The 22,575-nt window shown below is 44.3% G+C and overlaps 2 protein-coding genes across 2 annotated transcripts; one reads left to right on the top strand and one right to left on the bottom strand.

The window, feature by feature from the left end:
* The first annotated feature begins 5,234 nt into the window (after positions 1–5,234).
* On the top strand, positions 5,235–9,341 carry LOC127003548 (phenoloxidase-activating factor 3-like). The gene is made up of 9 exons (XM_050870413.1): positions 5,235–5,305; positions 5,844–5,935; positions 6,232–6,377; positions 6,657–6,846; positions 7,363–7,471; positions 7,680–7,873; positions 7,989–8,185; positions 8,622–8,717; positions 8,901–9,341. The coding sequence occupies exons 2-9, from the start codon at positions 5,845–5,847 to the stop codon at positions 9,009–9,011; spliced, it is 1,134 nt and encodes a 377-aa protein (XP_050726370.1). The 5' UTR covers positions 5,235–5,305; position 5,844; the 3' UTR covers positions 9,012–9,341.
* Positions 9,342–10,572: 1,231 nt separating this feature from the next.
* On the bottom strand, positions 10,573–22,575 carry LOC127003545 (phenoloxidase-activating factor 1-like). The gene is made up of 9 exons (XM_050870408.1): positions 22,456–22,575; positions 19,331–19,461; positions 17,717–17,871; positions 15,532–15,832; positions 15,003–15,114; positions 13,147–13,343; positions 12,638–12,834; positions 12,062–12,157; positions 10,573–11,636 (listed from the first exon to the last, which is right to left on the bottom strand). Exons 2-9 carry the CDS (start codon positions 19,455–19,457, stop codon positions 11,526–11,528), a joined length of 1,296 nt encoding a protein of 431 aa, XP_050726365.1. The 5' UTR covers positions 19,458–19,461; positions 22,456–22,575; the 3' UTR covers positions 10,573–11,525.

Below are 22,575 nucleotides of genomic sequence, written 5' to 3'. Positions count from 1 at the left end.
AAGACGAACGCAGCAACAACAAAAAAACAATATATGTTCCCTTTATCCTCCCCTTCTTCTCCTTCCTTTCCTTCAGCTCATCTTTCTTATCTCTCCTTCTCCCTCTCATCTCCTTCTTCTCCTCCATTTCCCTCCCTTCTCCTTCCCTTCATCTCATCTTTCTTCTCTTTCCTCTCTTTTTCCCTCTCATTTCCTTCTTCTCCTCTATTTCCCTCCCTTTCTCCTTCCCTTCTTTCCCCTTCCTCCTCTTCTCCTCTCCTCTTTAATCCCTTCCATTTCCTTCTACTGCTACTCCGCCTCCTATGTTCCCCTTCTCCTTCCCTTCTTCCCTTCTTCCTTCCATTCACCTTCTTCCTCTTCCTATCTATCTATCTATCTAATGGTATGAGTTCTGCCTCGCAGCCTTTTAGAAACTCAACTTCCTTAAAACTGGATTGCCGAGACTGGGAAATCCTGTACAATTATTATTACGTCATCTATACATCCCTTCTTTGTGTGTGTGTGTGTGTGTGTGTGTGTGAGTATGTGTCTGTCTGTCTATCTTTTTCTATCTCTCTTCTTTCGACTTCGGTTTATCCAGAATTTCCGTTTTCCTCTGTCTTTCTCTGTCTTTAACTGTCTATCTCTGTCTTCTTTATCTGCGTCCGTCTATTTAATATCTATCATCTATCGATCTCGTAATGAACACCACTGAGTGCCGGGGATCGAACCCGAGCCATCTGCGTAAAAGTTAGGGCAGCATACCAACCAAGCCACCGTTGAGCTCGTCGGTGGCTTCGTTGGTATGCTTCCCTGACTCCCTCTCAGAAGGCTCCGGTTCGATCTCCGGAACTCAGTGGTGTTCATTTCGGGATGTTTTCACTGTGTTATTGCAATTTCTTTAATCTATCGATCTATCTTTTTTTCACTCTCGCCCCTCTGATTTAGTTTGCCTAGAATTTACACTTTCCTTTTCTTTATCTGTCTGTCTTTCTATGTACGTAACTATCTATCAATCTTTCTTTCATTCTCTTCTAAGGTAAGGTTAAGGTAAGGTAAGGTTTCACTCGCCTCTTCTTAAGTTTTCCCCAGAAGTCTCCGCTTTCTCTAGACGCAAAAAAGTGTGAAACCAGAGAGTGAGGTCATGAACAGAGCGCCACCCAACGTCACTATATTTTAAAAACAACAAAGATCATAGTCTTCTGCTACCCTTGCGTCACGCCACCTTCGGAAATCCCAGGAAGTGAGCAAGGTAGGAGGAGGAGGAGGAGGAGGAGGAGTTGGGATGGTAAAGGGGAGGGAAGGATTGGGGGGTGATTAAGGAGAGGGAGGAGAGGGAGTTGGAAGGTAGGGAAGGAGAGGAGAGGGAGGGTAAGAAGAGGAAAATGATGGAAAGGAAGGGAAGGAAAAAAGGAAATGGAAGGGAGGAAGAAGAAGGGGAGGTGAAGAAAATGAAAGGGAGAAGGAAGGGAAGGAAAAGGATAAGTATGAAGAGGGAGATGAAGAAAATGAAAGGGGTAGGAAAGGGAGGTGAAGAAGGAGGAGGAGGAGGAGGAAGAGAGGTATGAAGCAAAAAGCGAAGGAAACGAAGGAGAGGGGGGAGGGGAAGGGAAGGAGAAGGGGAGCAATGAAGAGAAGGGAGGGGAAGGAAACTGAAGGGGGGAGAGAGAGAAGAAAGAGGGGAACAATGAAACAAAGTGAAAGAAACAGAAGGAGCGGAGACACGCCAGTCCTCGTCGACGGACAGACTTGGTCGGCTAGATTTCGATCACCGATAGAGTCGGTCTGTCGGCACCCTGCTGCGGGCCGCCATTAGGTTAAGCCCGTGCTCCCCCGCGCAGGGAGGGAGCATTTTTACCTTCTTAACGGGCCCGTTCTCCTAGTGATAGTAGGGGTGAATCCTTAACAACAACAACAACAAACAGAAGGAAAGGGGAGGGGGAAAAACAGGGAAAGAAAGATGATGAAAATGAAGGAAATGGAAGGGAAGGGGAAGTCAGAGAGTAAGAAGAGGAGAATGAAGAAACGGAAAGGGGGGGGGGGGGGAGGAAGAAGAAAGAGGGGAATTATGAAACAGAAAGTAAGTGTAAGAAACGGAAGGAAGGAGGGGGGATGGGGGAGAAGGAGAGATAGGCGGGGAAGGATACGGTAAAATTTTGGGATATGACACCATGTAATCGTCTGTCCGTCTTTCTGTCTGTCTGTTGCGTCGTTGATATCATGTATACTAAGAAGGTACAGGTGACGTCTATTATTACATCAACACTGAACGTAACCTTTGTTTTTAAGTGCTTGAGGCAATGATGAGGATAGAGAGGAAAAAGAAGAGGTGGTTGGTGGTGATGGTGGTGATGGTGGTGGTGGTGGGGGTATTGGTGTTGTTGTTGTTGTTGTTGCTGTTGTATTTGTTGGGAGCGTGGAAGTTAGAGAGGACTAAACCGGTTAGGCCTGTTGTTTTCTCTTGTTTTTGTTATTGTTGTTGTTGATGTTGTTCTTTGGTTTGGAAATTTGGTAAAGAAATATATAACTTTCTTCCTGAGCTGTCATTGTTGCTGTTGTTGTTGTTGTTGTTGTTGTTGTTGTTGTTGTTGTTGTTGTTGTTGTCGTTACTATATATTATCATGTGTTACTTTCCATGTTTACCTTTCTTCTTTCCTTCCTTCCTCTTCTTTATTTTCTATCTCCGCATCGATATTTCTGCGGCGATAGTTGTGTCGAAAAAACCCCCGGAAAATGCGATATATGCTAAGTACACACACACACACACACACACACACACACACACACACACACACACACACACACACACACACACACACACACACATACACACGCGCGCAGGGTCAGGTATCTAATTTATCTTGGAGGAGTCTCTTACGTCACAAAGAGGAAATTCTCCGCAGTATGAAGGCTTCTTGGAAAATCCCGCTCAGGCAGTAACTGGAGGTGGGGGAGAGAGAAAAAAGGATGGTGGTGGTGGAGGTGGTGGTAGTGGTGGTGGTGTGTGGCAGAGCAGGTGATGCTGGTGGTGGTGGTGGTGGTGGGTGGCAGGGCAGGTGGACTTAATGTTACGCAATGACTGTGTTGTTGTTGTTGTTGTTGGTGGTGGTGGTGGTAGTGGTGGTGGTGGTGGTGGGTGGCAGAGCAGGTGGACTTAATGTTATGCAGTTACTGTGTTGTTGTTGTTGTTGTTGGTGGTGGTGGTGGTGTTCTTTGTATAAACAAACACAACAACTGGCAAAAGCAAAACTATAACAACAATGAAAAACAACAACAACCTTAGTCAGAACAACACAAGGAAGAACAACACGAGAACACAAGAACAACAACAATACTAACAAAAAGAAATTACAAAGCAGCAAACACCACCACCATCACCACCAACCATATCAACCAACACCAGATAGACAGTAACACCACCACCATCACCACCAACCATATCAACCAACACAAAACAGTAACACCACCACCAACAACAACAACCATATCAACCAACACAAAACAGTAACACCACCACCACCACCACCACAGCATTCACCTCAAACCAACTTAACTTCACCTACCCTCAAGCGTGTTTCCTCCTTACTCCCTCGTGTCAATATCCTTACACACGTTTCTCTATCATATGGTTTTCACTACAAGATCTAAAGCCCGTATTCTTAAGCGCCTCGGCACCTCAATTCGCCTGTTTGAAAAGCCTCTCGTGGAAGTTGTTACTGGGATTTTCATGGACTGTTTTGCGATACTCGTGATAGTTTTACCCGACTTCTGCATCTTGAGAGCGGGAAATCACCCATGAATACCGCATTAATCTTCACTGTTGCTTTGGGAATAAGGGCCTCTCATAGAAGTTACTGGGGTTTTCGTAGACGGTTTTGCGATACTGGTGATAGTTTAACCCGACTCCTGCGCCTTGAGCGGGGAAATCAGCAACGAAAACCGGAGTAGTCTTCACTGTTGCTTTGGGAATAAGAGCCTCTCATGGAAGTTGCTGGGGGGTTTCACGGACTGTTTTGCGACCCTAGTGAAAGTTTTACCCGACTTCTGCACCTTGAGAGGGAAATCACCAACTAAAACCGGATTAATCTTCACTGTGACCTTGGGAATAGTCGTAAAAGGAGCCCGATCTTAGGGCCGTATTTTTAAACATATCGGGGCCGAAGCAGAGATATTTGACAAGGCTTTCGAAGGAGATCTGGGGCATTTCCAAGGGTAGATTTTTTAGCCTGGTGGTAGTTTGACCCTTCTTCTGACCCATGAACCTACAGGAACACTCATTAGAGCTCGGTTGGTCTCCTTTCTGACCTTTGGAAATTGTTGATGTCAGAAGCGGAAGCGTTTAAGAATACCAAGCTTAGTCATGACCTGTTTTGTGATCACAGTGATAGTTTAACTCGACTTGTGGAGCTGGAACGGGAAAATCACACACGGAAATCACCCATGAAAACTCGATTGATCTTACTGTGGCCTTGGGTAATAGTCGTAATTGGAGCTCGATCTTAGTCATGACCTATTTTGTGATCCCAGTGATAGTTTAACCCGACTTGTGGAGCTTGAACGGGAAAGAAATCACCCACGGAAATCACCCATGAAAATCCGATTAATCTTACTGTGGCCTTGGGTAATAGTCGTAATAGGAGCCCGACTTAGTCATGACCTATTTTGTAATCCCAGTGATAGTTTAACCCGACTCGTGGAGCTTGAACGGGAGAAAAATCACCCACGGAAATCACCCATGAAAACCCGATTAACCTTCACTGTGGCCTTGCGAAAGAGTCATAATGGGAGCTCAACCGTTGTTTAATATGATTATGAACCTAAACATCGTCACCCTTTCCTAGTTCTTCTGTAAACGCAAGCATAACGTCCCACACACACACTCAGTTGCATCACAGTACACGTCATACTTCCTAACTATCTAGCACGGAGGTAAAGGGGGGAATTTTCACACTTCTTTTGATAACCAACACAAAAAAACCTTAACTCGGCGACTTGGTGAGGTTTCCACGAATCCATTTGGCAGAACGAGTCTCCGATACCATTCCTGAGACATGCGATTTAGTTTTAGGCAGATTCTCTATTACACGTAACACTAATTAAACGGATCCTGGTTGCAACGTGAGCAGCAACACGGAAAAACACAACCACCAGGTGACCCACGTGGCTAAGTACAGAGAAATCGGTTGTTTTTACGTACGGGGAATGACCTAGTGAGTTTTCCCACTGTGGCGGTGTCTGGCAACTTCCCAATTCCATATAAAGCACCCCGGCCTGAACGAAAGGACTACTCTTCGACCCGTCTCCTTACCTGACAGTGCTTTAACAGGTGCGTGTGTGTGTGTGTGTGTGTGTGTGTGTCTGCTGGTGGTTCAAGGGTATATAGAGAAACAGAGACGAGGGGTAGTGTTACGAGTAGGTGTGTGTAAGTTTGAGTTGTGAAAAGGAAGTGTTTGTGTCATTTTAAGAGGTAGAGTGATGTAGGAATACGGTAGGTAGATAGATAGATAAATAGCTTAGTCATGACCTGTTTTGTGATCCCAGTGATAGTTTAGGTTATAAGAACGACGAGTACTGTTGTAAAAGATAAAAAAAGGAACTGGTATTGTCGATAATGTCTCACACTTGCATTAGTTAATTTTTATGTCTTGACTAGTAATGGAAAACTGTACCCTCAAAACTAATAATAAAACCTGACATTTGTACGCCATTTCTTAATCTATACAGAAAAATAAAAGTAAAAGAATGTACCAAAGTAGGACTAAACAAAATATATAGACCAAAAACTTCACATATGCAAGTTAGGGTTGTCGACACATTATTATTATTATTATTATTATTATTATTATTATTATTATTATTTGCAGGATGATGAGCAAGGCGTGGTGTGGTGTGGTGGTGTTGGCGGCGGCGGCGGTGTTGACGGCGCAGGGGGGGGCGGTGAGGACGGCCAGGCAAGGTGAGAAAGAGAGAGAGTAGGAAAGAGTTAAAGAAAGAAAAGAATGAGAGTTAAAAAAAGAAAGAATGAAAGATTGGAGACGACAAAGAAAGAAAGAAAAACTAAACCATGAAAATATATATATAAAAAAACAAACAGATTCGAGTCGTCAACAAACTCACAAGACAAAAAAAAATAAACCGTTAAAACCCACCAAAAAGCAAAAAAACCCACACCATCATAGAAAACGAGACACATCACCCTCTATTCCAAGGCAAACTCAACAAAACTAACCAACCCTCATTTTCTTTCCCCAGCAACCCGACAATGTGCCAAGGGAGAGGAATGCGTGTCCCTCCGAGTCTGCCGGCCGCTACAAGATATAATCGCAAAGGGAGGACCCACAGCGGAACAAACCGTACGGGCTGCCCTGTGTGGAGGAGGAGGTGGCAGGGATTTGAGGGTACGTATTGGGAGGGAGTGAAGGAAGGGATGACGGGAGGGAGTGAAGGAAAGGGAGTGAATGGAGGGGAAGTGAGAAGGGAGTGAAGGAAAGGGAGATGGGAGGGAAATAACACAAATCAACATAAACTAAACTAAAAAAAACACACATACACCTCCCCCTTAAAAAGAACACATAACAAACACACACACACACGCACAATCACACGCACACAAACTTCACCCCCTAAAACACACCTGTCCCAATTATCCCATCACTCACCTATCATCAATCCTCCAGGTGTGTTGTTCCGAGGCAGGCGGCAGTACGCGGCCCGTCTTCTTCCCGACGCCCACCCCGCCCAAGGTTAACGGCGAGGACTTGCTGCCGAAGGGGACCAAGTGCGGTCAGACCATAAATGAAAGAGTCGTGCACGGTGATAACGCTCCGTTGTACGCCTATGCCTGGATGGCTCTGCTTGGCTACCAAGGTGAGGAAGAAGGGAAGGTAGAGAAGGAGGTAGAGGAAGGTGGTGAAGGTATAGGAGGAGTCTGGGAGGCTTATGGAGATGGATAAGGAGGAGTAGGAGCAGAATCAGGAGGTGCTTGGCCACATAGATAAGGAGAAGGAAACGCGGAGAAAAGGAGGTAAAAAAGGTGTTGGAGGAGGAATAGAAGGAGGAGGAGGAGGTTGTGGAGTTGAAGGAGGTGGAGGAGAAGCAGTAGCAGAATCAGAAAGTATGAGTATGAATAAAGAGGTGGAGGAACGAAGGGCAAAGAGGAGAAGGTTGAAAAGAAGTGATGGAGGTGGGGAGGATGGAAGGGTAAGGAGAAAATTGAAAGGAGGTGGAGAGGGAGGAAGAGCAAAGAGGAGAAGGAATTGAAAACAGGTGATGGGGGAAATGAACAAACATGAAATCATAACCGAATGGAAGCACATATCACAAAGCAGCTATGGATGTTTTTAGTCACTTAACCTCATGCGCTTTCCCCCTTCTTCGACACAGACGCAGCCAACCCTGAGTGGCACTGTGGCGGGGCCCTCATCAACGACCGCTACATCTTGACCGCTGCCCACTGCGTCCACAGAAACTTCACCAATAGCCTCGGACAAGTGTAAGTATGCCACACCTATTTCCCACCTTTCCCACGTCCCTCCATATACCCAGAGAAGAGCTATAATCTTTTCTTTCTCCTCTGTATCCTTTCATTCATAACACCAAGTCGTTTTACAGTCCCCTTAGTTCTTGTATAGTAACAGGCTTTCCTAATTCCTCCGTAAGCGTCCATAAGCGTCCATTCACTCATCAACTCGTTTCCACAGGGTCGCAGTCAGGCTGGGCGAACTTAACACAGCCACCGACCCAGACTGCCCCTCGGCCAACGGCCACGGATGTGCCCCCAGCCCGCAGAACTTTGTCCCCGAGGAAATAATCGTCCACCAGACCTTCAATGCGCGTGGGCCGGTCAGTGACGACATCGCCCTCATCCGTCTGAACAAGAAGGCCGTTCTCGGACGTGAGTGAGAAAAAAGAAAGGGACCTAGGGGTAGACTTCAACGAATTACAAAAATCATAGCACAATTCCTTCCCTTTCCGAATAATCATTTAACCAACTTCTTCGCCTTCTGCAGGATCGGTTCACCCTATTTGCGTGCCCCCCGCTGGCCTGAACGTGCCTGACTTCCTGGGGCCCCGCGACGCTACGGTGGCCGGCTGGGGCGCTACCGAGACCAAACCAAGCTCCGATATTCTTCAGGTGGCCGACATCCCCTTCGCCAACAAGACCATCTGTGAGACCTTCTACCCCCGACAGCTGGTGGAAGAGCAGGTGGGTGGCAGTGACTTGATGGGAAGGTAGATTAGAGGTAGAGGGCATACACTATAGCTACTCGTGTCCTCAGTGCTCATCTCCGTCACAGTGACTCTTGAATCTGTAGTGGGTGTGGGGACTTCTCAAAATCTTGGGTCATATTATTAAACATTTCATAGGCTTTCATAGGAGTTGTGGGCATTTCCAGGGTTAGATTTGTGACCCTGGTGGCAGTTTGACCCTTCTTCTGTACCATGAACTCCAAAAACACTCATGGGAACGCATTTTACCTCTCTTTTGGCCTTTAGAAATAACTGATATGGGAGTCGGTCGAGTCTAAAGATACCGACTTTAAAATCTTCAGTACAAGCTTAGCGATGTTGGTGTTTCTTGGGACTCGTGGTTTGATGCCTGTTTGTTCCTCCTCAGTCTCACCTCTCTTCTTCTTCTTCAGGTGTGTTTCGGCGGCAGGGGTAAGGTGGACTCCTGCTTCGGCGACTCCGGTGGACCAATCTTCCAGGCCGACAAATTCCTCCCCCAGTACACCGTGGTAAGTAGCCGTTCCTGGGATTTCTCTTTCTTTCGGTATAGTGTCAAGTAATCATACACTTCTTTACTCTTTAGTCTATATCGCTTTCCTTTCGACCTCCAGTGCACTTCCTTACTTTTCCGTCTGTATCGTTTCCCTTTCGATCCCCAACAACACCCACTGACTCTCCTATTTCTCCTGCAGCTTGGAATTGTGTCACGTGGTCTGCCAGCTTGCGGCATCCCTGGGGCCCCTGCAGTCTACACCAACGTCGCCCACTACAGGAAATGGATCACGGACAACCTTAAGCCATAGAACCCTTCCCCTCTTCCCTCCCCTTCTCCCTCGCTCTCGACGATTATAGAATTTCTCACAGGGGCGGATATCTCTCTAGAAAGCGCTTTGTTCCTCCCCCGGGCGCTAGTTCTTCCTCAGGGTGCTCTCTTACCCCTTAGTGACTTCGTTCTCGCCAGGGGTTTATGTTCCTATGTTAAAACAGTATTGGGTGGCGTCTCCGAAGTCCCACCGCCAATACTAAATTGCCGAGTCCTCGCTTCTTCTTCGTATAGACTATAGAGGTTAAGAGTTTGTACGGTGATGTTGTTGTGATGTTGTGATATACTTGTAATAAATTATGTTTGTTTATGGCTATGGTGTCTTTACCCCCCCAAAAAATGTATATGCAGAAGAAATTGAACTATGGGTGACTGCTATACTTTTTGTCTCAGAGGAAAACTACAACAAGGAGGAGAAAAAAATGTTATGCACGGAAGTTAACAAATCACATGAACATTTTTTGTGCTTGCTACTACTACCACTACCATCACTACTACTACTACTACTACTACTGCCACTACTACTACTACTACTACTACTACTACTACTACTACTATGAAAATAATACCAGAAGACAACTAAATCAATAACCAGTGCTACATAAAATCCCCCCCCCCCAAAAAAAAAAAAAAAAAAACCCGGTTATAATTAAAGAAAGAGATTTTGAGATACGGAAACGGCAAGGGTCGGACCGTAGACATTAGATCCTAGAGTCATCCATATTATTATCATTATGTCACACAGCAATAGACAGAGCCGGAGGAGGGCAAATACTATAAGTTATAAAATCTGTAACTATGACACACCTGATACTAAAAAGGACTTAAATAAAAGGGATAAAGTCATCATCATCATCATCATTGTCATTTAACGTCCATATTTTCACATTCAAGGTGAGGTTGGACGGGCGATGACTCTCCTCCACATCTGTCGATCTTGTGCCATATATTCGTCTATTCCCAATATATTCATATCCTCCATCACACATCTGCTCCACTTTTTCTTAGGCCTTCCCACTGGCCGTCGTCCCTCAACTCTCAACTCCTCCACCTCATTTAACACGCACCCCTCTGCCCTTTTCACATGTCGAAACCATCTCAATCTTCTCTGCCTCAGTTTAACAGAAAGGTCCTCAACCCCACACATCTCCGCCACTTCACTGCTTGACCTTCCATCCTGCCACCTCACTCCTGCCATGTATCTCAGCATCCTGCGATCACAACTGCACAGTAGAAGATTTAACTCTTAAAACGTACAAAACACACACACATTTTGTTTTCCATTGGCTATACGTCCAACAAAGCAGTTTTCTACTTTACCAGTTCATGAAAACACCCCAAAACTAACTATACTCTTGAAACTACTTACAGAAAGCCACCTGGGTACACCGACAAAGCCTCACTGATTCTGTTTGCACTACCTTCTAAGAGAGGATGGAAGAGCCGCTATGACTGGTCCGGCTAAAGACGTATCCACCAATCAGCGGACAGATAACAAACACTCCATATTCTTCACATTCAAGGAAAAGAACAGTCACTCATTTTACATTATTTTCCACTGGTTTTCTTGGAGTCTTTATTAAATTAGAATAAATTATCTACACAAACAAAAAAGGTTGTCTATATAAAGTTCGTGAAGCACTGGAGTGAAGACGAAGCAGTTACATATAAGAAAAGCGTTTCGAAGCACCGAGTTAACGTGTCGAAGTCTCTCTTACACACACACACACACACACACACACGGTTGGTTTTAAAGGTATACAAATGTTCATCTTGTATTTTACACTCCTGCTATACGAGTTTCATCACATTTTTTTGTTATATGATTAATGAATTAGAAATGAAGGGAAGAAATGAAGGGAGAAAATGAAGGGAAGAGAATAAGGGAAGAAATGAAGGGAAGAGAGGAAGGGAAGAAATGAAGGGAGGGAATGAACGGAAGAGAGGAAGGAAAGAAAGAAAAATGATGATATATGGAGGACAGAAAAAATGAAAAGTGATGAAGAATGTGATAAAAGAAAGGAAATGAAAATGAAGGGAAGGAAGGAGAGCAATGATGAACGGAGAATAAAAAAAAGATGATAGAGGAAAATAAAGGACAGGAAAAAAAGGAAAACTGGGACACAGGAAGCAGGAAGGAAAGAAAGATACATGCATTCTAGGTCACACACACACACACACACACACACACACACAATGGAAAACAAAAGTCACCGTCTACATAAATAACAACAAGAGAACGAAAATAACACACACACACACACACACACACACACACACACACACACATACTCAATAGAAAGTCACGTCATCCACCGAACCGTGATATCTATGACGTCATTTGTTTGGGTTCATGACGTCACTTCCGTTCTCACTCCGTTTTCTTTCTTGCAGTGGGCGGGGCGAAAAATATACTAACTAATGAGGTCTTACATTGAGGTCGAGAGAGAGAGAGAGAGAGAGAGAGAGAGAGAGAGGGGGGGGGGGGGGTACATTAAGGCTTCATGTTGTTCAGTATCCATCCTCTGTAGGCGGCGACGGAGGTGTAGACAGCGGGCACCCCCACCACCCCGCAGGACGGCTGACCGAACGACACCAGGGCGAGCTGCAGGGGACCAGGGGTTACTACGACTACTACTACTACTACTACGACTACTACTTCTACTACTACAAGACAGCCCTCCACCCGATATTGACCTCTCTTTTGGCCATACTTCTAAATTCTCTTTTATAGGGGAAGTGATTAGCGAGCCTTTTTTTTCTCAGTTATTTATTTTTTGCCCTTGATTTGCTTTCTTTACTGTAAAACTACTACTACTACTACTACTATTACTACTACTACTACTACTGCTACTACTACTATGGCTAACACTCTCACTACTACTACTAATGCTAACACTATCACTACTACCTCAACTACTAACTACTACTACTACTACTACTACTACTACTACTACTACTATAAATGTAACAAACCACAGGATAACTAAAGTAATAACCAGGTTTACACAGAATACTATAAAGACTTACCAACATGAAGGCGCCGCCCCCTTGTACAGGAGACACGACGGGGCCGCCAGAATCGCCGAAGCAGGAATCGCGTTGGCCGTCACCTCCGAAGCAGACCTGAGGAGTGAAGGAAAATGTTACTCTTGTGAAAAAAAAAGAGATGCAGGTAAGGAAGGGGAAAGAAGGAAGGAAGGAAGATTTTGAATTCCTCCTACTTTTCCTTCTTCTTGTTCATGCTTATTCCTCCTCTCTCCTTTCTCCTTTCCTCACCTTTTCACCTTTTCCTCCCACTTTTCCTTCTCTTCTTCTTGTTTTTTCCTTCCATCCCTTCCCCTCTTTTCTCATCTCTTTATTTTTCCTCAAACTTTCCTTCCTTCCATTCTCGTTTATTCCCCTTCTCTCCTTCCCTTTTACCTCACCTTTTCATTTTTCCTTCCACTTTTCTTCCTCTCGTTCATATTTATCCCTCCTCTCTCCTTCCCTCTTACCTTACCTTTCCTATTTACCTATTCTCACTTTCACCTTCATCCTCCTACCCTTGTTTATGCCACCTTTCACCTTACCTTTTAACTATTCACCTATTTCACCTTTCCTCACCTGTTCCGTCAGTAAGGCGTTGTTGTAGTGCGGGTTACACACATCTCTGGTCACGAACGGGACTCGAACTTGTTGCAGGACCTGTGTGTCGGGGCCCCTCTCGGTAGCGCCCCAGCCTGCCACGAATGCTTGCCGACCCCCGAGGAAGCTGCCGAGGTCCATGGTGGCGGGTGGCAGGCAGACGGGAACCACGAAAGCTGAAGAGGAGAAGGAGAGGTTAGGAAGACATAGGCACCTGTTTGAAAAGCCTCTCCTAGAAGTTCTTGGCTTTTCATGGACTGTTTTGTGATGCTGGCGATAGTTTTACACGACTTCTGCATCTTGAAAGGGAAAAACACCCCTGAAAACCCGGTCAGCCTTCTCTGTGGCCTTAGGAAATAGAAGTAATGAGAGCCCGATACGTTTAAGAATAAGCACCTATATAAATACGAAGGGAAAAGACGAAGTATAGACGTAAACAATGAAAGGGGAGAGTCAACCCAATAGAACCAAGAGACACACACACTTACCATTGAACGTCACATCCCTGTCCAGTCTGATGAGGGCAATGTCGTCACTCACGGTGCCTCGCGTGTTGAAGGTCTCGTGCCGCGTCACCTCCACCGGCCTAAACGCCTGGATGGGAGGGGCGCAGACTCTCCGGCCACCGCGGTTCTCACAGTCAACCTCTGATGTGATGTTATGCTCGCCGATACGGATCACAGTGCTGGGAGGGAATGAGAACAGTGAAGAGCAGTGCAGGAGGAAAGCAATGGATGGAAAACGAGTTAATGGCTGTGAATGAAGTAGAAGAAAGGACAGATTGTGACAGGCTAGGTGAGGGGACGGAATGAGACAATGAAGAACAGTTTAGGAGGGAAAAAGCGATGGATAGAAAGCGAGGTAATGGTAGTAAATAAAAAGGAAGAAAGGATAGACTGTAAGAGGTTAGGTTGGGGTCACTGAGACGAATCACAGTGCTGGGAGGAGACGGAAATAGTAAGTGAAGTGTAAGAAGGGAAAGCGATGGACGGAATGCAAGATAAATAAAGGAGAAGAAAGAGAAGATTGTAATAGGTTGGGTATGAGGAAGGAAAGAGACGACGAAGAACAAAGTAAGAAGGGAAGGTGAGTTACGTAAAAGAAATGAGACAAAAATTAAAATAGGAAACGAGGTAATGTCGAAACAGGAAGGCGGAGGAAATGATTAAAGACGAAGATAAGGAAGAGGAATAAAAAGCACGATAGGTTTTTAGTTAAGAAAAAAGATAGTGAGGAAAAGTAAAGGAGTAAAAAAGAAAGGAGGAAGAAGGAAATAGTTAAGGAAAATAAAGATAAGGAAGAAAAGACACCCAGTGAGTTTTTACATAAGAAGAAAAGTTAGAAAGTAAAAGACCATAAAAGGAAGGAAGAGGAAGTAGACGAGAGAGAGAGAGAGGAAGCCAGAGGAAGGAGGAAGGAAGGAAGGAAGAAAAAAGCAAAGGTCAATAGGAAGGAAGGAAGGAAGAGGAGGCAACAGAGGGGAAAGACATGAATGAGGTGAGTCAATTGAAGGCCACAAGGGGGGGGGGGAGGCTGCAGGGGGGGGGAGGAGGGAGGGGACGGGAGGGTGAGGAGTGGGAAATTCGGGGGTTATAAAAATGGTACGGTCGGCTGAGAAGAAAGTTGCAAGGACAAGAAGTGAAGGTTACGAAGGGAAGGACAACAAACAGACAGACAGAGACAGACAGACAGACAGACAAGAACATAGATTAAGAGACAGACAGACAGACAGACAGAAAAATAGATAACAAGGAGTGAAGGTTACGAAGGGAAGGACAACAGACAGACAGACAGACAAGAACATAGATAAACAGACAGACAGACAGACAGACAAGAACATAGATAAACAGACAGACAAACAGACAAGAACATAGATAAATAAACAGACAGACAGACAAAAAAATAATAACAAGAAGTGAAGGTTACGAGGGGAAAAAAAGAGACAGACAGACAGACTGACAAGAACATAGATAGACAGACAGACAGACAGACAGACAAGAACATAGATAAGCAGACAGACAGATAAATAAACAGATAACACTCTCATCGGATACGCATCACTTAATTCTACTCCTTAAACTCATTTCTTTTTATCTTTTAGTGTTCAAGATTATTTCAAGACAGCATAACACTCTTTGATCCTCTCTAAGTACGTGAAAGTCCTATCACCAATAACATCCACCCATCACCCATGAATCCTACCCATTACACATCACTTTTACTCATCACACATTACTTTTACCCATCACCCATGACTCCTACCCATTCCCCATCACTCCCACCCATTCCCCATCACTCCCACCCATTCCCCATCACTCCCACCCATCCCCCATCCCATACTCACAGGTCTCTATTGAATGTGAACTCCCGCGCGGTGCAGTGGCCGGCGGTGACCACGTAACGGGAGTTGATGAGCGAGCCGCCGCAGCCCCAGACCACCTCGGGGTTGAAGCGAGCTGGTGAAGAGAAAGAGGAGGAGATGACGAGGCATTCCAGGGAGTGTGAGAAGGGTACGGGCATCGTTAAGCTATGGGTTCGGATCGTATATGGTTTCTTCATCCCCAATCACACATATTTGAGAAGGATTTCGTAGGAGTTTTGGGCATTTCCAGTCTAAAAAAAAGTCTTTAAGTACTGAAAATAGGAAGAAAAAAAAACCCGTTTGGTCCAAAAAAAGGTCTAAGTACTAAAAATTGAAAAAAAGTATAAAAAAGTCTTCTAATTACTGAAAACAGAAAAAAACGTTTGGTCTAAAAAAAAAAAAAAGGTCTAAATACTAAAAAAAAAAGAAGTAAAAAAATATCTTCTAAGTACTAAAAATCTGAAAACCAATCTCCTACAGGTAAGTCAATCAACGGAGAAGCAAAACTCACAGGTGTAGCCGAAGAGAGCTATCCACGGGTAGGCTCCAAGTGGGCTACTCTCCCCGAAGAAGATCCTGGTCTGGCCGGCTGAGGACAGACCACACTGGCCCGCGGGAGGGAGCAAAGCTTCGCCTGCTTGGGGCTGAGAGGGGGCCGCCGTGGATGGCCTAGGGGTGGGCTGCGGTGCGGGGGTGGGTGGAGGGGTCGGGTTTTGTATCGGAGAGCCTGAGGTGGGTCTAGTGGGGCTGACGGTCGGGCGGGGTGTTGGGGTGGGTGTGGTGGCTGTCCCGACGGCATCAGGACAACAGGTCTGTCGGGAAGGTGAAGGTGAGGTTGAGAGGACGTGGTTAGGGCATCAGAGGGAGAGGCAGGCACCGAGCATCATGGATCAGGGAACAGACGAAAGGTGAAGCGATTTTAATGATAATAAAGAAGAAGAAATGGACTTGCGTAGCTCATGTCATGCGTAGAACTGATAACAGATGGACAAACGAAGTAGAAAAATGGTGAAACAGGAATTATGAAAATTAGGGAAGACACAGGACCAGGTAGAGAGATGAAATTAAAGTAGATAAGTGGTTACACAGGAATTGTAGAAGTCAGGGAAGACAGAGAACCAGGTAGGGAGATGAAATTAAAGTAGATAAGGGTTATTTAGGTATTGTAGATGTCAAGGGAAATACAGGACCAGGTAGAGAGATGAAACTGAAGAAGATAAGGGTTACCTAGGAATTGTAGAAGTCAGGGGAGATAGAGAACACGGAAGATATGAAATTAAAGCCTTTATCGGAAACTTCTTAACATTGATAGACTTTTCCTACCTTGATTTTTGAACATAGGTTTTTTTTCCTATTTATATTTACTTTTTATATTATTTCCGTTCTTCCCTTCCTTCCCCTGACGTGCTTGATCTCTACCCTCGCTGCCCTTTCGTACCGGAGCAAGATGGAGTACGCTAACACCAGACAGAGAGGAGGAGGAGGAGGCCATTGGAAAAGATCTTTGTTCTGCTGCTGATAATGACGGATGGAGTACACTAACACCAGACAGAGTGGAGGAGGAGGCCATTGGAAGAGATCTTTGTCCTGCTGGTGATAATGACGACGACAAAGCATCTTAGACGAAAATGAAGACTACGACAGTGACTCAAAAAGAAGTACTCCTCACCAGAACGTCTATCAAGGTGACTTTCACAGTACTTGATGGAAAACCCTAAAAAAAAAAAAAGGAAAGGAAAACCCCCCCGTGATGTGCATATGTAGGACACAAACCACGAGGAAGGAATAATTTCACTCTCCAGCAGAGGATGAAACGATAGTACTCAAAGGAATGTTTCAATGGGGATATAATGAAATTTTTTTTCTCGATATACTTCTTACTTTTTTTTTTTACATCAGAGGGCACGGCTCAAGGGCAATAAAAAGAGTACAAAAAAAAAGAAAAGCCCGCTTCTTGCTGCTTCTATACCTGACCCCAAAGTTATGTAAGGCAATCAACAGGGAACAGTCTCTTCTACTAATATTGTTTCCTTTACTCCATACACCCAGAATCAAGCCGAGAAGGGCAACGAAAGGTCAAATCACCAACTCATCCCTTAATTGCTCCTCTTCCTCTTCACCTGGGATCTTTTTACCTGGACCCAAAGTTACGTAAGGCAATTATAAGGTAAGCGGAAGGCGAGAGACATCCAGGAAAGGTGCACCGCCTCTACCTGGTTAAGATATTGTGAAACGGGGCGGCCAGGTTAATTAAATAAGGGAGGCGTTGAAGAGGAGAGGGAATGGGAGGAAGGGAGAGGATTGAGAGAGAGAAAGAGAGAGGAGAGGAGGAAGGGACAGGAAATGAGATGAGATAAGCAGAAATGAGAGGAGGAAAGAGGAATTGAGAGAGAAAGAGAGGAGAAAAGGAGAAAAGAGCAGAGAAGAGGAGGAGAGAGGAGTGAAGATGAGAGGAAAGGAGACGATTGCGAGAGAGAGAAGAGAGAAGAAGAAAGAGAGAGAGAGAGAGGGAGGAAAGGAGAGAAAGACACAAGAAGACAAAGTTCTGCTCCAAGCGTTTGTAAAATAAGGCAATGATGATAAAAATAAGGACCGTGAAAATTGATGAGCCTTGCAATGATAGACAAACAATCAGACACACAAACACACAGACAGACAGAGAATAAAGAATTTAAAAAAGACTCCACAATACTCACCAGGGGGATCCGTCCTTCAAAGCCACAGAGACTTTGCCGGAGCTGCCTGAAGCCCTCTGGTGTCGGGTTGGCGAGGATGTTGAGGACGAAAGGACATTCTCGGACGGGGATGCAAGGCAGGTTGTTCGCGCAGTCGGGCCGGGACGTAGGGAACACTGTGAAGGAAGAGGAAGGGAGAAGGGTTAGATACAGAAGGGGAGAGGAAGAGAGAGAGAGAGGGTAAGAGGGTGAGGGAGAGAGAGAGGGTAAGAGGAAGAAGGAGGAAGAGAGGGAGAGGGAAAAGGGATGGAAATGCTTATAAATGAACGAAGGGATGGAGAAAGAGAAGGAAGGAAGAATATATGATGGAGTAAAGGATGGAGAAGCTGCATCAACATAGCTGGAATGAATGAGGGAATGCGTAAGAGAGTGAGAAAGGAAGTAACTAACTGACTGACTGACTGACGGAAAAACTGAATGAAGAGACGAAGTTTACAGGAAGAGTATTACAAATTTCTGGAAAGGGACAAAGAAGCTAAACTCGAGGAATGACATAACGAAAAGGAAAGAGCAAGAGAGGGAAGAAGAGAAGGAGAACGAAGAAGTAGGTAACAACAAAGGAAGGAAGAAGAGAAGATTGAAGTAGAAGGTCAGGAGAGAGAAAGGAATAAGAAAGGAGAAGAAGAATGAAAGAGTAAGTTAGGAAAGAGGTTTTTCCGCCACAAGTAAATTCTCGGAAGAGGATGTTTTGTCTCGAGGGGCGTCCCAAGATGTCCAGGTGTTTGAGATAATGAGCAGGGGAGAGCATTGTACTTTGGTGTGTAGTACGACCTCTAGACAATGAAGTTATATATGTAGTTATATGTGAGGTAAACAAAATCGTGTGGTTGTAGTTGTGAAGTGTATCGTTACTGTATAGGATGTAGTTATGGGTGTAGTTATTGTTAGGTCTTTGGGTGTGAAGGAATAGTAACTTAGATCCCGTTGGTGTGATAAAGTATAATCGAGCCTCATTTTTAGTTAGTTAGTTAGTTAAATAGTTATAAGTCCTTCGTATGCGTAGTTACTCTGAATATTGTGTGGATAGGCATAGTGAATCGTGACTGTTGAAGATGCGGTTACGTTACGAAAAAATAGATAAAAATAGAGATTATATACAGAAAGAAAATGCTAATGAAAAAAGTAGAACAATTAGGAAGAGAGAATGAATGGAAAGGTTACATTACGAAAAAACACACAAATAAGAATGGAGATTATACACAGAAAGAAAAGTACTAAATAAAAAAAACAAAAACAGAACAATAGGGAAGAGATAATGAATGCAAAGGTTATATTACAAAAAAACAAAACAAAAAAAAAAACAAGAATGGACAATACAAACATAAAGAAAAGTACTAAAAAAAACAACAACAATAGGAAAGAGAGACCCAATGCAAAGGACCAAAAAAGTACTGGAAAAAAACGTAGCAGAAACAACAATAAAAAAACACAGAAGGGAAAAAAAATCATTGCATATGGCGAAGATGATTGCATAGGTAACACACGTAGTGGAAATAATGATAACACTGACAATGACACTAACAATTATGATGGTGATGATGATGATGATGATGGTGAGTCGGGATTTCTACTTACGTTGTCGAGCTGAACGGTGTGCGGCCTCCACCCCTCCACCTCCACCACCAGCAACCACCACCACCACCACCACCAGCAGGGTCCTCGCCACCGCCTCCGTCGAACCCCTCAAACTCGCACGCTGCATTATCCTGGGGAGGCGAAGAAGAGGAGAGTTAATGGAAGGGGAATCTGGTAGTGTGTATGTGTGTGTGTGTGTGTGTGTGTGTGTGTGTGTGTGTGTGTGTGTGTGTGTGTGTGTGTGTGTGTGTGTGTGGTCTATATTTTTGTTACGTGGAGGAAGTTGCCGCGTAATGATGATGCGAAGGGAATCGAAGAGAGTGTGACGAGGGAAGAGGAGGGTTGAAAAAGGGATTGAAAAAGGGATTGAGAAAGGGATTGAGAAAGGGATTGAGAAAGGGGAAAAAAAGCCATGATTGGGGAGGATTGAATAACACATGACTGGAAAAGGGATTGAAGAAGAGATTAGTAAAGACATGATTGATGAACACTGAATAACACATGGTTGGAAAAGGGATTAAAAAAGAGATTGAAATAGAGAGTTAGAATTGATTGGGAGGGGGACGAGGAGACAGGTGGTATAGAGAGCGATATTGATATGCAGGTGAACGAAACCAGAATCTAATTAAGCCCAGCAGGCGAGGGTGACGTCTGCACACACTGGTAATGAAAAAAGTAGAACAATTAGGAAGAGAGAATGAATGCAAAGGATACATTACGAAAAAAGAAAGAATGGAGAATACAAACAAAAAGAAAAGTAGAGAAATGAAAGAAATAAAAAATGAGAGAGAGAGAGAGAGAGAGAGAGAGAGAGATGAAAATGATAAAAGAGATGAAAATGATAAAAAAGAAGAAAGTAAAAAAGACAATGGCGAGGAAATGAGCTTCTTTGAGATTGAATACAAATCCTCTTTTTTTGCGGTAGCTTTGAAATGGTATTGGAAAGTGTACCAGTGGCAAATGGCATTCAATTTACAAAGGAGTGAAAGAGAAAGTTTCGATTAATTTTTTTCAGACTATCTTTTGAATTTTTGGAGATTGGAAAGTCCTTTGTTTTTTTTATTTTGGAAAGTCGTGTTGATTTTGGAAGGTCCTATTGTGGCAAATGACATTCAATTTACAAAGAGAGTGAGAGAGAGAGTTTCGACTATTTTTTTCTGACTATGTTTTGAGTTTCTGTAGATTGGAGAGTCATTTTGTTTTTGATTTTGGAAAGTCGTATTGTGGCAAATGGCTCTCAATATACAAAGAGAGTGAGAGGGAAAGTTTTGATTCACATTTCCAATCCTCTAAGTTCCTGTCGTGGATTTGACTTTAGAAATTGCTATTGTGCAAAATGGAATGAAATAATACAATAGAGCGAGGGGTTAATCTTTCATATTCTTTGTTAATGGCTCTCTTCAAGCTTCCTGGGTTCTCTACAAATGCGGAGAAAGCGGTGTGGCTTAATCTAGCACATCGGCAACGTGACCTTCGCGGATAAAACGTTAAAAAAGCAAACAGAATCGCACTATATACATTCAATTTCCGCTGCATGCATTTGTCAGGGTTTTCCGTATATGTGTGTGTGTGTGTGTGTGTGTGTGTGTGTGTGTGTGTGTGTGTGTGTGGGTGTGTGTGTGCGTGTGTGTATGTAGTTATTATAGATCTTGACTGGCCTTGTCCCAATTATTTTTTCCTGCTCAGCTCAGGAACAACAACCACAACAACAACATCAATAACAACAACAACAAAAACAAGACTTAAGAAATGCTACCCTATAATTATCTAGTCCTCTCCTCCTCCTCCTCCTCCTCCTCCTCCTCCTCCTCCTCCTCCTCCTCCTCCTCCTCCTTCTCTCCACGAAACCGGATTCATCTCACATGGGTAGTCAAGGGAAAAAAAAAAAAAAAAAAAAAAAAAAAACTCGGGCTACTTTGGCAGTGACCCAAACCCTGGAGCGAGAGAGAGATGCGTCTGTGACACGTGCCAGCGCTACATCTCTCTCTCTCTCTCTCTCTCTCTCTCTCTCTCTCTCTACTATTCTTTTGATCCGAGTCATTAGTAAACAATAATGAACGGCTTGGGTTTCATTGGGTCTCATTTGTAGGCAGGGTTCTTCAGGGTTCGGGTTCTAAGAGACTAAATAACATACAGGTCTACACAACTCATTCTGTTTACTATTCTTTGTATAAGATTCCTCAGCAAGCATTTATGAACGGTTTGGGTCACATTGGGTCTCATTTGTAGGCAGGGTTCTTCAGGTTTCGGGTCCCAACAGCCTAACACACGAGCTGCCATTTCGTCCCTCATAAGCAACTACTAAATATCAAACATCTTACTTCAATCAGGTCGTAAGGGCATAATTAAAAAACAAAGCAGCATAGCGGGTAAAACGTTCGATAACCAGAGTTTTTAATATGATTCTCTGGGACTAAACGTGATCTTTGAGGATAAGGGACGACTATACAGTTTCTATGGGCCATGGTGGGCAGCGGGCACCCCACGTTAGGCCCGGGCACAGGGGTAAACACACGCCCCAGTCAGGGTTCCTTCCCCAAAACAAACACGCACGCAACACAACTTTCGAGTACCATTAAGGTCACTCAACTCGGACCACTCAGTCACCACTACTTCAACCACCACTAAAAAACACATTCAGAGTACTCGATAAGTCAGTTAGTCACCCTAAGTCACTGATTCACCACGCAGCACAACGTAACTTCGATCGTCTCAAGTTAAGTCACGTCTAAACACTCTGTCACCACTCAGTAACAACCACCAAAAATCACCTTCAGAGTACTCGATAAGTCAGTAAGTCACCCTAAGTCACTGATTCACCACGCAGCACAACGTAATTTCGATCCTCTCAAGTGAAGTCACGTCTAAACACTCTGTCACCACACAACAACAACCAAAACACACCTTCAACTCGATACCTGATAAGTCAGTCAAGTTAAGTCACTGATCCACCTCGCAGCACAGCGCAACTTAACCACTCTCAAGCAGGATCTAAACACTCTCAAGTTCACTCAGCTCCAAACACTCAGTAAATACTCGTTTAAACACCAAATAAACGTTCAGTATACATAGTTAATCAGTACGTCACCCTAGTTAACCGATCCACCGAGCAACACGCACGCTACCTCTCTCGCCGGGGGATGGAAATGAGTTTACTACTGCTTCCCTGGTTTATATGTCGGCCACGGAGGAGGCGAAGGAGAGAGAGGCGAAGGACGGTGAGGGAGACCAGTTACCACACACCG

Source organism: Eriocheir sinensis, chromosome 25 (genome assembly GCF_024679095.1).
Source record: "Eriocheir sinensis breed Jianghai 21 chromosome 25, ASM2467909v1, whole genome shotgun sequence".
NCBI classification, from domain to species: domain Eukaryota; kingdom Metazoa; phylum Arthropoda; class Malacostraca; order Decapoda; family Varunidae; genus Eriocheir; species Eriocheir sinensis.
Note: the sequence above shows the minus strand (reverse complement) of the source record. Positions and strands in the feature narration are given on the sequence as shown.

Coding starts and splice junctions, on each gene's coding strand:
- LOC127003548 (XM_050870413.1), top strand. CDS start 5,845: ATGATGAGCAAGGCGTGGTGTGGTGTGGTGGTGTTGGCGGCGGCGGCG. Junction 5,936..6,231: donor GGTGAGGACGGCCAGGCAAG/GTGAGAAAGAGA, acceptor TTCTTTCCCCAG/CAACCCGACAATGTGCCAAG. Junction 6,378..6,656: donor GAGGTGGCAGGGATTTGAGG/GTACGTATTGGG, acceptor TCAATCCTCCAG/GTGTGTTGTTCCGAGGCAGG.
- LOC127003545 (XM_050870408.1), bottom strand. CDS start 19,457: ATGCAGCGTGCGAGTTTGAGGGGTTCGACGGAGGCGGTGGCGAGGACC. Junction 12,835..13,146: donor CAGGGATGTGACGTTCAATG/GTAAGTGTGTGT, acceptor TCTCCTCTTCAG/CTTTCGTGGTTCCCGTCTGC. Junction 12,158..12,637: donor ACGCCTTACTGACGGAACAG/GTGAGGAAAGGT, acceptor TTCACTCCTCAG/GTCTGCTTCGGAGGTGACGG.